Below are 16,705 nucleotides of genomic sequence, written 5' to 3'. Positions count from 1 at the left end.
TGTTATTTTCTTTGTGGAGTAGTTTGCATATTTTCGTCAATTCGCCCGAATGGTTCTTCACCACCGGGGTCAATCTGCCAGAATCTGGAATGTATTCAAAATATTTGTAACAGATACCGCAGGGTACGCGACGAATTAAATAAAAACGATAAACAACACTAATAATGTATTTCCGTTATTGTTATTTAAATTTAATTTAACAAAAACACATGTCATCGCTTTCAAATTTACATGGTTTATACTATTGAAAGCGGCTTGTCGAATGACGTAACAAATTCCGGGGTAGCTGTTATAGAAGAATAGTAATAATTAATTTAAACCTTCCTCACGTACCAACTATAAGAAGCGGAAAACGGTTATTCTGTAAACTATTTAATTATAATTTACTAAAAATTGACACATATGTCATCAGGTTATATGCTACCTTTTTAATTACTAGAAAATGACTTGTCAGGAATGCTTTTGATTAAGCGAATAAATAATTTATTAAATTAAGGATAGATGTCAAAATATTTTAATGGTTTTCCAATGGATTACAAAATTAACTAATTTTTGGTAAATTTTTTTTGAAGGTCATGTTTATTCGGGGGTTTTTAGTGTCGATCGTGGCAAAGAATGATACAAAAAGGTATTTGTTGGGTGGTGCATTATTAAAAGGGAACCATGTTTCAATCCAATTTTTTTATTTGGTATGCGTGAGTGTCCCTGGTGTCTAACATATCGGTGACGCAATAGGAATAGTCGTTCTTGGCCGAGATATTCCGAAGCGATGGGCGCCATCGGGTCCAAGTCGGGTTCATTGTCCGTATGTTCGCCGATGTGGTCATTTCCATCTTTGTACCTGTTCACCAACACAAAGTAAAATCACATATTTCTTTTAGCACTGGGTCCCATGGTGTGGCACGAAAAGTGTTCCCGCTAAAACTGTACGACAACCCGATGTCTCCGTAGGCCACTTGTTTTCGGGGAATGCTTTGCCAGTGTCCCGATTTATAAATTTGGGATATTCGCCCCGTGAAGTAGGTAACTTCCTTTTCCAAATGCTGAAAAAGGTTGTCTGCTGTGTCTTTGTTCAAAAGCTTGTAGTAAACTCGTTTTAAATTTTCGTCAACAATAGTAGGGATGACTTTAAGAATTACTTCTTTTTCATTTTTTAAAACTGATGAAATGTCCTTAAATGCCCTTTTCCTTGACCTTTCGGGATTCATATTTCCGCATACAAAATTTTTGTTGTAAAGTATTTTGCTTAATACAATGAAAATAGGGTGGAATTAGTATAGATTTAATAAAAATGTAATTAAAATTAAAATGTATTATTTATTAAATTAATTAATTAAATTTTAATAAGATTAGTTTAAATTAATGCTTTTCGAAAAATCAAGATAAAGATTATCTTACTTATGAAATTAGGGCCTAACTTTTCAGTGTCTTTTGTCACCAAAAATGGCGGGGTAATTGTTTTTCCTTCGGGGGTCGAAACAACAAATTCTGTCCAACCAATATGAGCACGATTTGTTGTTAAGAGTCGAGGCGAAAGTTTCCTGTCTCGTGTAGCACTCCACAGAGCTAGAGTTGTCTCGTTGCCGTGGATGTCATCAACAACTCTTGCCCTGGTCCACACAGACCCAATTTTCAAATTAACGTCCCTGAAGGAGAAAGTCATCTAGAGTTATATACTGATTTTATTTATAAAAATACCCGCACAAAAATTTCTCAAGATTTATCTATAGAATTAAAAAAAGTTTTATGTGTTTCTTTAGTAAATACCTATTAATTAATCTGATTTTTAATTTTAAAGAGCAATATTAACTTTTAAAACCTATTAAAAATAGAATTAAATACCTATTTATATTCATTAATATATATATTTGAAAGCTATAATAATGATATTATCGAGGGGGTAGTCACTCGTAAAAAATTGTACACCTGATTTCCGATTACAAATTTTTTAAATGAATTCTAGTGATTACTGAATTACCGATGAATGAATTCTCCGATTTTCATGTTTCCTTAATGGTTTTTACACACAATCCTAAGGATTTGTGTGTATTAGTCTCACGTACAGTGTAGCCGTTGCCGCCGATGCCGATGCCGCCGTGTCGCGCATATCTTTCAACGAATAATGCTAGAAGAGTCAATGATATCTCCTTCGAATGTACATACAACGCCATTGATATCCTTTCAAATCGGAGCCCTAGAAGTTGGGCATTTGCCCAATTTACTATTTCCGGTGGTTTCGCTTTATGTGATAGATAATTTATTTAATCCAGAAAACCCTTCTCCTAAGCTATAAGAAAATATTACTCCCTTTGACATTAAATTAAATCATCAAGTTAAAATCCCTTTAAAACCAATTCGCTAGCCTTAAAATCCTTTACCATTGTTACTCGTTTCACACCTTCCTCCTTCTCCTCTCCTTGGCGCCAGCAAAGTCTAGAAAAACAAGTCGAAGGTCGATTGCACCAAGAACGCCAACCAAACCAAAAGAGCCCCAGCAACCCCCTGCTGAAAACTATACTTCATCAGTGGCATTCAACATGTCAATTTAGACGACCAAGCAAGGATTCTTTATCCTTGGACCAAGAACCTGGAATTTCCGCTGGTCACCCCAAAGACGGGAGTAAGAAGGGACCGAAATAAGCTTAATGAAGCGTCTATGTTATTTTAAGGCGGAAGAGTACCTTCGCTAGTTTCAATTCTTTATTACTAGATGGCGTTAGGATAGACGACACACAGAGTCACGCTTACGTTCCTCCGAAGGCTTTTAGGAGTTATTGGGGGAAATTCCACTAATATGCCACACTCGAAATTTTTCAAGGTGGGTTACTTAGAATATGTCATCTGGTATTATAATCAAAGGCGTTATAAAAGTAAAGTCTATTAACCAGGTATTACCCTAGAATTTTCTAAAAAATCGGCATTCTATTTTACGGGTGTATGGAGACCGCCACCCCACCGCGATGTGTGTAAAAGGATTATTTCCCCGTTTTGGACAAGCTCTGGGAAATTGAAGAATGCGCCCTGACAATTGGCACTATTCAAAGCAGCTGTATGGGGGGGGGGTTTACACGGTTTTACCATTTTAGGTCGTAGTTCATTTTAGATGCACTTGCTTCTGAAGCTCAAATGAAAAGAAGAGTTGCATTTATTATACGTCTATTTCAAATTTCATAAAAATTGTTAATTGAAATGGCCAGAACGTCGAGAAGTCGACCTCCGTCAAAGACAGGCCTCAAACGAGCGTTGGTTCGAAGAGAGACGACATCGTCTGACAGCGTCAAATTTCGGAGCTATTTGCAAGCGACGAGAAACTACCGAATGTGGCAATCTAGTGAAACGCCTTTTGAATACGCCACCTATCAAGACTGCGGCTATGGAATATAGCAGAGCGAACGAGTCTGTCGCTATTGCGGGATATTTGTAGGACGTGAAAACCCTTTCCTCGGAGCTTCGCCAGATGGCTTGGTTGGCGATGGCGCAATCATCGAAGTCAAATGCCCGAAGACCATCGAAAAAATGACCCCGCTGGAAGCAACGGAACTCATTAAAAGTTTCTTTTGCACGAATGAAAGTGGAAACATCAAGCTGCGGAGAACGCACTATTATTACTTTCAAATTCAAGGGCAGTTAGCGTTGAGTAATAAAATCTACTGCGATTTCATTGTTTGGAGCCCAAAAGGCTTAGCTTAAGGAAAGAATTGACAAGGACGAGACCTTTTGGAAAACCAAAATGTTGCCTTCCCTCGATAGGTTCTATTTTGAGTGTCTACCTCCCGAAATAGTAGATCCTCGTGTTACACGACACTGCAAAATTCGAGAGCCCGAATTCATAAAATTGGCAATCGAGTTGAAAAAACTACAGAAAGAAAGTAAAGTGGGCAGGAAACGAAAAGCTGAAAATGAGCTTGAAACCACAAAAAAGAAACCAAGTAATAGGGAGCACTCGGGGGGAGAAATTACGAAAGTCAGAAAAGATATGACGAATTTAGTAGTTGATGTCCAGCGCTGGAAGACGATTAAGCGGAGGAAAAGGATGACATTTGTAAAAGTGAACCGAGCACTTGTTTTGTTTATTTTGAGATGCACCAATAATCAATGATTTCCTGTAATTGAAGCAACTGTTGCACATCTTCATTGTTTGCGGATTTTTGTGGTTTGGTTTTCTAAAAGTTCGCATAACAATGTCACATTTTCTGGCATGTATAGCTTTGGTAAAAATATTTTTAACTCCTTTTGGATTAAACATATTGTCAAAATATTCAACTAAATAGCTACTAGATATTCCACTGCACAAATCGAAAGAGTCAATTATTTGTAATAATTTATGCAATGATTTAACATCTGTAATTTCAGGAAGGGCTTGTTTACTAAAACTGTCGTCAGTCATACTTTTCCCATAAAAGCGCAGAACTCCACTTGGTTCTCCAACTTTTATCTCAAATGATTTTATAGTATAGCCACCTTCCAAATTAAGTTTTGAAAAAATTGCAGAATTATCTATCACTGATGCATTCCATCCTCTTGGTAGAGGTACCCCTGCTAATAGTGGCTGCAGAAAATGAGTATATTTTGTTGGGTCTTTAAGTTCTACTTCGTGAATGGGAGGGTGAACGGAGTGAGAAGTGGTTTTAATAAGACTGGAGATTTCTTCTATTTGAATCGATGATATATTTGAATCTCTGTCAACGTTAATGTTTCGACTTATGGGACAGTTTATTTCAGGTTGGCAAGATTTGTCTGCGATCAAGCGAAAGGCAATTTTCGGTAGGTCATGGTTAGATCGTAATGGTGTACTACAGCCTGGTACGTCGGTAATATCAGGTGCTTCTTCATTAGTTAAGGTTTCACCAAGTAATATGTTACTATTCTGAAGGGTATCCAAAGTTGGTCCAGGATCATGGTAGTCAACTATTGTAGTGGTTGATTCTTGATTTACGGAATCCAAAGTATCGCTGAGTAATACATTATCCTTCTGGCAAATAAATAACATTTAAAAAATTATTGATATATTAAATATTACTCCGACTTACAGTATCAGAAGTTGGTTCAGGTTCACGATCCTCAATAACTCCAATCGAAACTGTATCAAAAGTTTGATCAAAAGGCAGAGGATCAGAATGGTCTGTCGTTGGACCTTGACGATCGAAGAAATGCTCCGAGCACACATAATGGGTATATTGGGTAATTTTTGATATATTTAAATCTTCACGACCGCAAGCTTTAATCCAACGTTGACATAGTTCTAAATTCTTTTTTGGCCGAGGAAATGGAAATAATTTTATTTTGACTTGGCAAGTCTTAATATATTCTTCAGTGTTGCAACAAAAAGAAAACTTGCACTGCTTTCTAACCATTTGGAAATTAGATAAATAGCGCGAAAACCCTAATAAATATTCACTGCACAATATTTACTCTTAATTAGCATGAAATATCACCAAAATTCCATTACACACGCATCCATCTTGTTTTTAACTGAAATCACGTGACAACCGACCTTCCACGGTTTCCGAAAATTAACCCCCTATCTCTTTCATTCAGTTTGTTTTTGGAATTTCGGATCGTATTTCGCACTGTAAATCGGGACTCAAGGACGAGCTTATTTTTATTTGTACGTCATGAGAGTAAATCAGCCATTGGATACAGGGGGTTTAAAGGAGTACAGATGGGTTTGGGACGCCTGCGAGTTTTGGAGTTATTTTTGCGGGGAAAAGGGTACCACGGAAATTCTCGCATGGGAAAAGGGGAGGGGAGTACCACGGTAACTATCACATGGGAAAAGGGGAGAGGGGGTACCACGGTAATTATCGAATGGGACAAAGGGGGAGGGGGTCCCGTGGTTATTATCACATAGGGAAAAGGAGGAGGGGGTACCACGGTAATTATCGAATGGGGAAAAAGGTGGAGGGTATACCACGATAGTTATCACATGGGAAAAGGGGGAGGGGGTACCACGGTCATTATCACATGGAAAAAGGGGGAGGGGTACCACGGTAGTTATCACATGGGGAAATGGGGGAGGGGGTACTACGGTAATTATCACATTTGAAAAGGGGGAAGGAAGTACCAAGGTAATTATGACATGGGAAAAGGGGGGAGGGGGTACCACGGTAGTTATCATTTGGGGAAAGGGGGGAGGGGGTACTACGGTAATTATCACATTTGAAAAGGGGAGTACCACAGTAATTAACACATGGGGCAAAAGGGGAGGAAGGGCCTTACTGGGGTAGATCTACTATACTATGGGGAAAAGAGTACCATGGAAATTATCCCCTGGGAAAAAGGGGAAGGCGACCTTTCTGCGGTTGTACTACTTTGGGGAAAAGAATGCCTCGGAACATACCACTTGTAAGGCGGGCTTCTCAGCTAGTATATAATAATAACGCAATCGATCACTCTTCATAGCCAAAATAAGTAATAGAAAAATATATAATAACAAGACGTAAGACGGTCAGAATACATACAATCCTTCTAATGTGTTAAGTTTGTTTGAACTATTCACAGCAACCTTCAACGCCGGTATCACAACCCATATATAACCACGGCCACACATAATTGTATTTACACTTATTTGTTACTTTTAGTCATACCTTGAAAGCATCGAAGATTCCTTCGATCAGTGTCTTTCTTATTTGTTACTTCTGGTCATACGTTGTAAGCATCGCGTACTGCTCCGATAAGTGTCACACTTATTTGTAACTTCAGGTCATACGTTGTAGCACAACATATTATTCCGATAAGTGTCACATTTATTTGTAACTTGAGGTCATACGTTGTAAGCATCGCGTATTACTCCGATTAGTGTCACACTTATTTGTTACTTCAGGTCATACGTTGTAAGCATCGCGTATTACTCCGATAAGTGTCACACTTATTTGTTACTTTGGGTCATATTAGAAAGGCCTTGAAAAATGCCAGAGATAATTTCGCGTAGAGTCTCTATAACCACGCGTATTTCCAATGTTGGAAGTTGAGTGGGGTACGTATACGCTGTCCAAAAATCTAACTAAGAATTAAACTTAAGCAACGTAATTGCAATTCTAGGTTATATGGAAACCACAGCTTATCAAAAATTTAACTTTCATGAAAGTCGAACTTAAATTAAGAAACGTTATGTAGATTTTTAGGCGAAAATATAAACACACGATAATTGGGATCCCGTAAATTATCCCGAAAACTATACTTAAATTTAATATTTACTGATTTAACCGAAGTTGTAGGTCCGCTGAATCCTTACCTATCCAATAATATTTTTTTTAATGTTATCGGACTTAATTTTAAATTAAATATCTACCACATAGAGCGAAGCCACCGAAAATAGTAAATTGGGCAAATGCCCAACTTCTAGGGCTCCGATTTGAAAACTTTAAGAAGGCTATCAATGGCGATGTATGTACATACGAAGGAAATATCATTGACTCTGCTAGCCTTGACCGTTGAAGAGATGCGCGACACGGCGGCATCGGCATCGGCTACACTGTACACTCGGTTAAATAAGTCTTCGGCCGTTGGGATTTTGCACTTATTTGCGATTATCTCAAAAACTATGAATGATAGCAAGTTGAAACCAATTTTATTTTTTAATATTTTACTAATATTTTTCATACCTATATCTTGATTCACGTGTAGCATTTCCATATCCGCCGGAAACGCCAAATATCGTTTTTGACAACTTTTTATTTGATGTTACGTCAGAGCAAAAATGACCAATAAAAAAATATTATAACGCAATCAAGCTTTAAATTATTGCAAATACTTAAGCTTGGTTTCCACCAACGCGCGTAAGAGCGCGTCATAATGTTGTTTTTTTTGTCGCGCGTAAGAACATTTGCACGTTTCAAAGCTGAGTGTCGCTTTTTGACGCGCGCTGGTGGAAACCAAGCTTGAGAAATCAAGCAAGAAGCGAAACACACCTTTCCGTTAACAAAGCAAAAAACAACCACGTGACTGAATATTACAGACTAACCGACAGTTCGTATATCAATAAACGTCAAGCCAACGCAACCGCATTAATACAATTATATTTGTTTTACAAATTTTAAGTCGATTAGAAACCCCATAAATAAATTACGAACTTTCGACGTAGTTATAATCAAACCGGGTAAGCTTCAAGACACGGAGTAAAGGTGCCACCAAAAACGATCAATTTCGCGGAAGAAGTAAATACGCTTAAAAAATTAATAGATAATAAATAAACGACACAAAGGTTTCACCATAAATAAACCATTTCGCGGAAGAAGTAAATACGCTTAAAAAAATAGAAGATACAAATTTACGACGGGAAAAAAACCAACAATTTCAATATTAGATTAAAACAAGTTGGTAAGCCAAAATATAGGCCTACCTCTCCTCGGAAGAATGGTCCCTAGTGGTATTAATTTCTCGAGATGACCCTTAAAGATATATCTCCGCAATTCAGAGTTATTTACTAAAACCGTAATCCCAGTTCCATCCCGCCCGGTATAAAATTTTAATTATAATTAAAATAATTAAGACGAAGCAACCGAGTTTAATTTATTCGGAATATTATAAAATAAGTAGTTGCAACAGTAAGTTAGACGTACTAACACAATGCACAATTGAATTTAACCCTATTTACAGTAGAAGTTTATCAGTTAAATATAATACCAAAAGTAAATATTGAGATAAAGGCTAATAGTGCCTTCAGATTTTACCTTCCCTCACATGCTTGACATCCTTTTTGAAGAGCTATCGATCACGTGGTCTTTTTCACCGATAGGAAAGCACTTTATTCGACATATTTTCCCGCGCAAAGTAGTGCATTCCAGGGCATTCTGGGACACTATGTTTCGGTCCTCGCTTTTGACGTCTTGAATCGTCTGCTTTTGTTTCAGAAACGCTAACCTAGTATTTTGGGCCTTGACTAAAAAGCACAAGCGCACACCGTTCACAAGCGCACACCGTTCACAAGCGCACACCACTTCTTCCTTCAATATGCTTTGCTAAAAAGCACAAAACGTACACCGCGCACACCGTTCACAACTTTTTGATTTCTCTCTCTTTCGATTTCCTTCCCCCATTCGACTTATTCGCACAACAAGTCGGCAACATCGCAAGCCTCTGCACGCGCCCGCTTTTTTTAAATTTTCCAAAACTATTAAAGTGTATTGTTGTGTCTTATCAGTTGAACAAAATTGAAAAAGAAAACCTTAATTAAGTTTAATGATGTATTAAAAAATTAAAGAGTAAAGGTTACATTTAATAAAAATTAAAAGCTATTTTTTCGTGAAGCTTGCAGTATAATATATCTTAAAAACAATTAATTTATTATTTTGTGACCGTAATTAATTTTTAATTCGCATTAGAAAGTTGACATTTAAGCAGACGACGCGATTCACTTCAAAACGTGAAAACGCTAGCGGTCGATTTAAAAAAGTTGTGCCCCGCAAAACTAGCGGTGTGCGCCGTCAAGTAAACGGCACAACTTTACGTCGACTAGGCCTTTACGTTAGATTTCTTTCATGACTAAAAAGCACAAAGCACACACCGTTCACAACTTTTTTAGATCGACGTTCTCGCTTCGACAGCAATTTAAACAAGTTGGCAAGCCAAAATATACCTCTCCTCGGAAGAATGGTCCCTAGTGGTATTAATTTATCGAGACGACCCTTAAAGATATCTCCGCAATTCAGAGTTATTTACTAAAAACTTATTCTCGGTTCAATCCCGCCCGGTTTAAAAGTTTAATAATTGAGACGAGATTTATTCAGAATATTATAATTTAAGTAGTTACAACAACGAGTTAGACTTACTAAAACAATGCACAATTGAATTTAACCCCTTTTAAAGTACATGTTTATCAGTTGAATATAATACGAAGCAAATTTTAATGAAAGAAATATCTACAGATGTTATTGGTTTTTTCTCCATTACGAAATACTTGCCGCATCTTTAACGCTCATTTTATTTCAACACTCGTAGACTTTCAGTTGACGTTGTGACACATACCACATGAAAAAGACCAATACCATCCAATTTCCAATATCATATAATGACTGCGTTAGAAATCGTAGATATCCAAATATCCACACCAAATATATTTACAAGAAGCAAAAACCTTACCATCAACAAAGTACAGAGAGCCAATTTGCTAACCGACAGCTCTTAAAGCAATAAACGTTAAATTATCGACTTTGCATTAACACAACTATATATAGGTCGATAAGAAAACCCGTAAATAAATAACAAAAAACTAACAAAGTGGACCACCCACAGGGTCTACCTTTAACCCTCTTATCTCGGCTGACTGCGCTAAAACAAGATTTGACCTTTAAAATTACATACGTAAAAAATTTAGACTTTAAAAACCATTAATATACTCTTCCGCTAAGCTGAGTTTATAATTTTTAAAGAAGCGTAATATCTATCGGTGGTTCTGTGGTAGAACATTCGCCTGTCATGCAGAAGGGCTCGGGTTCAAAACCTGGGCGGCGCTTTCGTTTTTAATCAACAGAGAATACGCTACATTAGTGTTACTTCGATGCAATAATTTAAATGGAACACGAAATTTCGTTTTATTTAATAACAAGATTAAATCAACATAATTTCATTCGTAAAGACGGTAACTTAATGATGTCCTAAAACATTAAAGTTTCGCTAATGGTAAGCAAGTACTTGTGTCTTAACAGTGTTTTTTTATTAATGAAGGAATTTAGGTTGTTAATGGCGCAGTCGTGGCTTTCAATGACAGAAAATGTTAATCTTCATTATTTTCAATAGAAAACTTCATGGTTATTAAAGAAAAACACGATGGACCTCATGTTTTTATCAATGTTCAAGTTCATTTTTATTCAAGTTAATTGTTGATTATGCCAGGAATTCGAAGTATTAGGTAAGAAGAAATTAACACAATTGTTTTAATATAATTTTTTACACTAAACAATTCGTTATACATTCTAGGTTGTGGTGGTTCGAGGAGCTCAAGCCAGAGGTCAAATCCATAGCCCGGAAACAACAATGGTGATTACATTTTTATTGAGTCTGATGATGCTTTGGTTCGCAAATCACGGCTGCTGGTAGTCCTTCGCTAATCAAGTTATACTTCCAGCTCGGGAATGAGAGATATGTCATGACTACCTCCCAAGTAACTTAAGACTTTCTCTTTATGACAAGAAAACCATTGATACTAATTGTAAAATTTCAGAAATCTTCCTATAAATCAACGAAGGAATTCAAATCTGGGATCTAATTTGAATCGCCATAATGGAAGAAGATTCAGTCTTAGATTGCCCAGAGGCAGCGCTCCTGTAAATAGTATAGGAAATGCAACTTCAAGGGGTATACTTCGCCATCTTCAATAAAACCTCCATCTACACCTACTCAGTATCAGTAACATAGCTGGCAAAATAGTGCATCTAACTGGGTTCCCCCAGCCAACCAAAGAGCAAACTCGTTGAGATGAAACTCTTTAATAGTCATTCAAACTAATATGGAATAATTTACCAATAGCAATAGTTACCTATAATAGTACCGTAGTAGTAATATTTTAGAATTCCTAGAGGTAGCTGTTAAATTTAATTCTACTATTAAGCGGGGGCTTCGATTCAGTAACCCATTCCTATTAGAATATTCTTTTGAAACTTTTTTCACTCTGCGAATTGCGATGTGGCTATCATTTTTAGAAACCCCCTAGTGGAAGTGATGCCAAACATTCATTAGGTGTGACCTCTGGAGCCAAAACCGTCACTCTAAAAAAAGCAGTTTCAATTATAAATCTATCAATTCATACTCCTCCTCAACCTTTACAACAAAAACAAAGATCTTTAAATATTCCTTCGTCTTCCGAGGAATCTACAGAGAAAACTCGTGTAAGTCGCAGGAGCCCAGTGTCTGGCTCCACAACACCTAGTGTCACGTCTCAACCCCAATCTGGCACTGGCCAGAGATAATTCTCTCTGGTTCTAGGAGAGGCGTTGGTCATACCCCAGTGGGAAGAGGAAAGGGGAGAAACGCTACTAGCTCCTCTGTTCAGAAATCTGCGTCTTTTAGTAATAGTGAACATCTTTTAACATATAAACATAGTTCCCTGTAATATACCTATTATTATTATATTTGGTAATACCATTTAGTTTATACCTACTGTATTGTCTAAATGTACTTACCGCTACATATAAGCTATCCTAACTTCGTGGTTTTTTTATTGCAAATAAATAAATAAATAAATTATTCCAGACAGTTCTTTAACGGTAGAAAATGGTTGGTGTATATTTTGAGCCATGTAACTGAATTAGTTGAAGATGTTGTTTATCCTATTATAATGTTATTGAAACAACAGAATATTTCGCAGAAGTTAATAAACGAATTATTGAACTTTCAGAAATGAAAAATTTCACAATCAATTAAAGTCCAATTGAAAGTCAAACAAGTAAATGGATGGATTCTAATGTTAACTCTTTGGTGCCATAGGTAAAAAGAAATGAGTAAAAGTATGACTAATCTACCACTATATAAAAGTATGATTAAAATACCAATACATTTGATTTCTATATACAGAATTTGGTGGACTAAAAACATTTGTCATCATGAAAAGAAACGTTAATGGCAAAAATTTTCAATAAACCAGCAAAGTAAGTGTTTTAAAATATTTCAAAAATTCAAATTTATGGAAAAGTCATATAACAAGCTGGTGGGAGAAATCAATTACTCTTAAAACAATTAAATTTACTGAGTTCTTTTTTGTGTTTTTAAAGTGTTTTGTCATATTTATAGTTATCTTAACCCTGTTAAGTTATTATTTTCTCCCCAGTCATTTTAAATCTAGATTTAATCGACCATATTCCTATTTACGCCAAGCGGTGAAAAGGGGGAAGCTTATCGGGGGACAATGGAGTTTTTGTGCGGGCCTAATAGGTTCAGAGGGCTCTGACCGATTATTGAGTAGTCTCTGATCGTCAAGATTCAAGATTCAAGATTTCTTTATTGACCTGTAAAAAATATTACAACCCTTTTGTAACAGGGCGGCTCACCAAACCTGAGGGAGCGCGGTCTATTTGGCATATATCACATAATGTATCGTATCACATATTATCACAGATATCATATAATATATCATCAAAGGCTTAGATTTCATAAGTGTTAAAAAGTGAAAAACTAAAAATAAAATTAAAGCAGAAAAGGATATGGCACATAATACACACAAACAATAAAAAGAAAAACATTTTGATTTAGAGTATTGTCTGAAGATAAGTTACCTTTTCTTTCTTGACCATTGAGTTAACAGTTTACATGGCGCCACTGATCTTTAGCACGTTTCCATTTACCTAGAATGGTTTTAACACAATCCATGTCAACAGTAGAGTCATTAAAACCTAATAGTTTGTCCAAAGGGGTTAGCAGATTAGCACGACGCCATGTAGATATAGACATTTCATCATCGAGAGCCGGGCACACCAGTAGCACATGCCTTAAATCTTCCACCGCGTGGTTACACAATTTACAGGCCGGGGATAACCCAGTAAGCTGGGACTGTCGCTGGCCAGTCAGGAGAGCTCCAGATCGCGCGTCAAATAAAAGACCACTGTACCATGATCCGTCATAAAATGATTCGACTGCCGGGAGGGGTTTGGTTTTATAAATGTCCAGACTACGTTTCTCGCTCAATTCATTCTTCCATAGTGTCTCCGCTGCCATCCGTACCTCCCCTGCGACCACTGAGCACCATTGTTGTTCAGTTGACGAGGCTCCTCTTTTCGTACCTATGCCATAGATTTTATCCAGCTGTTCAAATCTCCTTATAAAACTTGTTCTAAGGCCTGCTTGTCTGACGGATCTGAATACTACTCCAGGAAGCATTGATTTTGGCATTAATTGTAAACGGCCCACATACTTCAGTTTGCTGGCGGCTTCTCGTTCCTGCATGGTACTCCAACCAAGTTCACCCTTGATTGCAGCGCGTTAGCTGTAAATGGCCCCGCTGATAGAGCACTGCGTCCAGCTTCTCTTTGCGCATAGTCAAGGGCGGCTAGGGTTGAAGGTGACACGGCCAGAACCTCATTGGCATAAGTAAGAGCGGGCACTGCAACTGCCTTCCACAATGTTCTGCCAACAGTATACTTGTTATAAGAGTTCTCAGAAAGATGCTTTACAGCCCATCGTAATTTGTTGGCCTTCGAGACCATCTGCTGTTCGTATAAAAGGGAGTAATTGTTTCCTGTCGTGGAAAACGCAACTCCAAGGTATTTGTAATCCGTAGCAATATCCATTTGGAAGTCATGGAGTGTAAAAGGGCCATCGCGCTCTCCCAAGCCAAAAATCAGTACTTTGGATTTATCACTGCCAAATCTTAATCCGCGAGCTGCAGCAAAAGATGTGCAGATATCCAGGAGGCCTTGCAATCCAGTTGAAGTGTCTGCTAAAAGGAGTACATCATCCGCGAACAGTAGGCAAGGTAATCGGAGATCTGATGTACCGGTGATATTTGCACCATGAGTAGAATGTTCTAGACAATCCGCTAGGGAGTTGATGTAGACAATAAAAAGAACAGGAGAAAGCGGACATCACTGACGTAAGCCCACCGACGTAGGGATTGGAGAGGTAGTAATTCCCTGAACACTATAGATATTAGTATTCATTGTGTAGAGGCTCTTTAGGCAACATATTGCTTTCTGACTGATTGCTATTTCTTCAAGTACCTCCCATAGCTGGGGCAACCGGACGCTGTCGTAAACCTTCTGTAAATCCAAAAAACCACAGTAAAGAGGGCGATTCTGGGTTTGGTACATCTCAATGAGCTGGGTCAGGATAAAGAGGTTGTCTGCTATTCGTCGGCCATGGCGGAAGCCATATTAGGCCTCATTAAGGAAACCATTAATTTCGGTGTATGTATAGATGCGTTCCTTCCACAACATAGCATAAAGCTTATACATGATAGAGGTTACAGCAATAGGTCTATAGGACCCAAAGTCATCCTCTGGCTTTCCTTTCCCTTTATGGATGAGGCTAACCCTACATTCTTTCCAGTGATCCGGAATATTCCCACTCTCCTTAATTTCGTTGTAAATGCATAGAAGACAATGCAGCGCCAAAGGACCAAGCGCCAAGATACACTCAGCCTGGAGCCCATCCGTGCCAGCTGCCTTGCCTCTCTTGAGTCGTTTTACTGCAGATTTGATTTCGGCAAAAAGAAAGGAATCGTTTAATCGGTCAGGGTGACTGTATAGGGCCTCTTTGTGGTTTGCAGTTTCGATATTATCATCGTAGATTGTTAAAATGGCGCCGTAGTTACACTCGACGTTTGTTTGGACAGTTTTTTCCACTGTTTCCATTACAAATTTTTGTCGTACGATAAAGATAAGTTATTTATTTTATTCTTTTATACTTGCACTTTACTTGGAATAAGATTCTAGGGTGAAATTCGATTTCTATCGTTTTCCCCAAGGTATTTTCCTTAAGCCTAGGCAAATATTGCATGAACTAAAGGGTTATTTAAGCTTGAATTTTTAATAGGACTACTATTATTATAAAACCCTTTTTGTCTTATTAAAAATTGCAAACTTAGATTTTTTTAAACTTAACGGGTTTTTGGCTTAAGATCTTTTAATATTTAAGTCTAAGGTATTTTGCAATGTTGCAGAATGGTTAAAGTATGCTGTGTGGTAGAATGTCATAGCGACACCAGGGAACAGTCCACAAAATCATTATTTCTTTCAGTTTCCAATACAATCCATGTTCCAACTGATGAAAATGTTAGAATGAAATGGACAGAAGCGTAGCCACACAACAACTGGTGTTTTGCACAATACATATTTTATTAAAAAGCTAATGTGGTAGAGAGATATTTAAAAAAAATTGAGAAATCAGAATTTAAGTTTAGATTGTTTTTCTATTTTCAAATATTGTGATACTATGTACAAAATGAAGCAAAACAAAATATTTAATTTTCCAAATGTATATTTAATTTACTTTAATAAATTACAATGAAAATTTGCTCCATAGGAGTAATTATCTTGTTGGACCACGTTTAACATTCTCTATCTCATCAAGCACTTCTTTAGTTTTACCCTCCTGGCCAATGTATGATACAGAGGCTGCCTCGGGCAACGAAAATTGGTAGAAAGCACAAAATTGTTCATAGGATGGAAATCCAATATAAAATGTAATTGTTTTATCGCTGCATAGAAATTTATTTTAAGTCAATTTCCCCTTTTTGCCTTAGTTGAAAAACAAATTTGTACTTTAAGTTGTCAGTGATATAGTACTATAGTCAGATCCAATACTACTTATTGGGAATCAATAATTGGTTCTTCAGCTTGTGGGATGGGATTTTCCAAGACCTTGATCATCACTACTGCCTGTTTGTAAAATATACTTATCGGTCATGCTAGTATACACATAAGAATGTTCTTTCAAAGCTTTGCTGTAGTGTTCGGCTGCCAGAGAATAAATGTGGTTTGAATGTTGCTCAGTTTCAGTATTTTCAGTTGACCAGGGAAATATCGGTAGTGTAGCATAGTGTTTCAGAATGGGTATCTTTCCAACACCAAATGATCTCAAACACGAGTTTTCTTCAAAATGTATCAAACAAACTATTTCTTAGTTCTTTATATCCTAAGACTGTTTTTGACAGCTTTTGCCCATTTCATCCTAAAATCATCATCACTTAGAAACTGAAATAAACTTAATAATTTTGTTACACAGCATTCTTTAACTATTCAGCAAAATATCTTAAGATTTAAATATTTCAAAGATC

The 16,705-nt window shown here is 37.1% G+C and overlaps 3 protein-coding genes across 3 annotated transcripts in view; all 3 read right to left on the bottom strand.

The window, feature by feature from the left end:
* LOC149935076 (uncharacterized) overlaps positions 1-16,705 on the bottom strand; it is a 323,937-nt gene that overhangs the window by 220,029 nt on the left and 87,203 nt on the right. The window lies entirely within an intron of this gene.
* LOC149935081 (DNA oxidative demethylase ALKBH2-like) lies at positions 3-1,208 on the bottom strand. The gene is made up of 3 exons (XM_090153535.1): positions 931-1,208; positions 718-841; positions 3-74 (listed from the first exon to the last, which is right to left on the bottom strand). The coding sequence occupies exons 1-3, from the start codon at positions 1,206-1,208 to the stop codon at positions 3-5; spliced, it is 474 nt and encodes a 157-aa protein (XP_090009661.1).
* LOC149935080 (uncharacterized) lies at positions 13,845-14,738 on the bottom strand. The gene is made up of 2 exons (XM_090153533.1): positions 14,522-14,738; positions 13,845-14,467 (listed from the first exon to the last, which is right to left on the bottom strand). The coding sequence occupies exons 1-2, from the start codon at positions 14,736-14,738 to the stop codon at positions 13,845-13,847; spliced, it is 840 nt and encodes a 279-aa protein (XP_090009659.1).

The sequence above is a fragment of the Leiobunum rupestre genome, chromosome 7, assembly GCF_980474605.1.
Source record: "Leiobunum rupestre chromosome 7, qqLeiRupe1.1.hap1, whole genome shotgun sequence".
NCBI lineage: Eukaryota > Metazoa > Arthropoda > Arachnida > Opiliones > Sclerosomatidae > Leiobunum > Leiobunum rupestre.
Note: the sequence above shows the minus strand (reverse complement) of the source record. Positions and strands in the feature narration are given on the sequence as shown.

What these genes read in the sequence shown, in the direction of transcription:
- LOC149935081 (XM_090153535.1), bottom strand. Translation starts at nt 1,208, where the DNA reads ATGAATCCCGAAAGGTCAAGGAAAAGGGCATTTAAGGACATTTCATCA. An exon ending in TACGGAGACATCGGGTTGTC is followed by an intron (nt 842 to 930) that starts GTACAGTTTTAG and finishes GTTGGTGAACAG; the next exon opens with GTACAAAGATGGAAATGACC. An exon ending in TCCTATTGCGTCACCGATAT is followed by an intron (nt 75 to 717) that starts GTTAGACACCAG and finishes AGATTCTGGCAG; the next exon opens with ATTGACCCCGGTGGTGAAGA.
- LOC149935080 (XM_090153533.1), bottom strand. Translation starts at nt 14,738, where the DNA reads ATGTACCAAACCCAGAATCGCCCTCTTTACTGTGGTTTTTTGGATTTA. An exon ending in CCCTACGTCGGTGGGCTTAC is followed by an intron (nt 14,468 to 14,521) that starts GTCAGTGATGTC and finishes TCAACTCCCTAG; the next exon opens with CGGATTGTCTAGAACATTCT.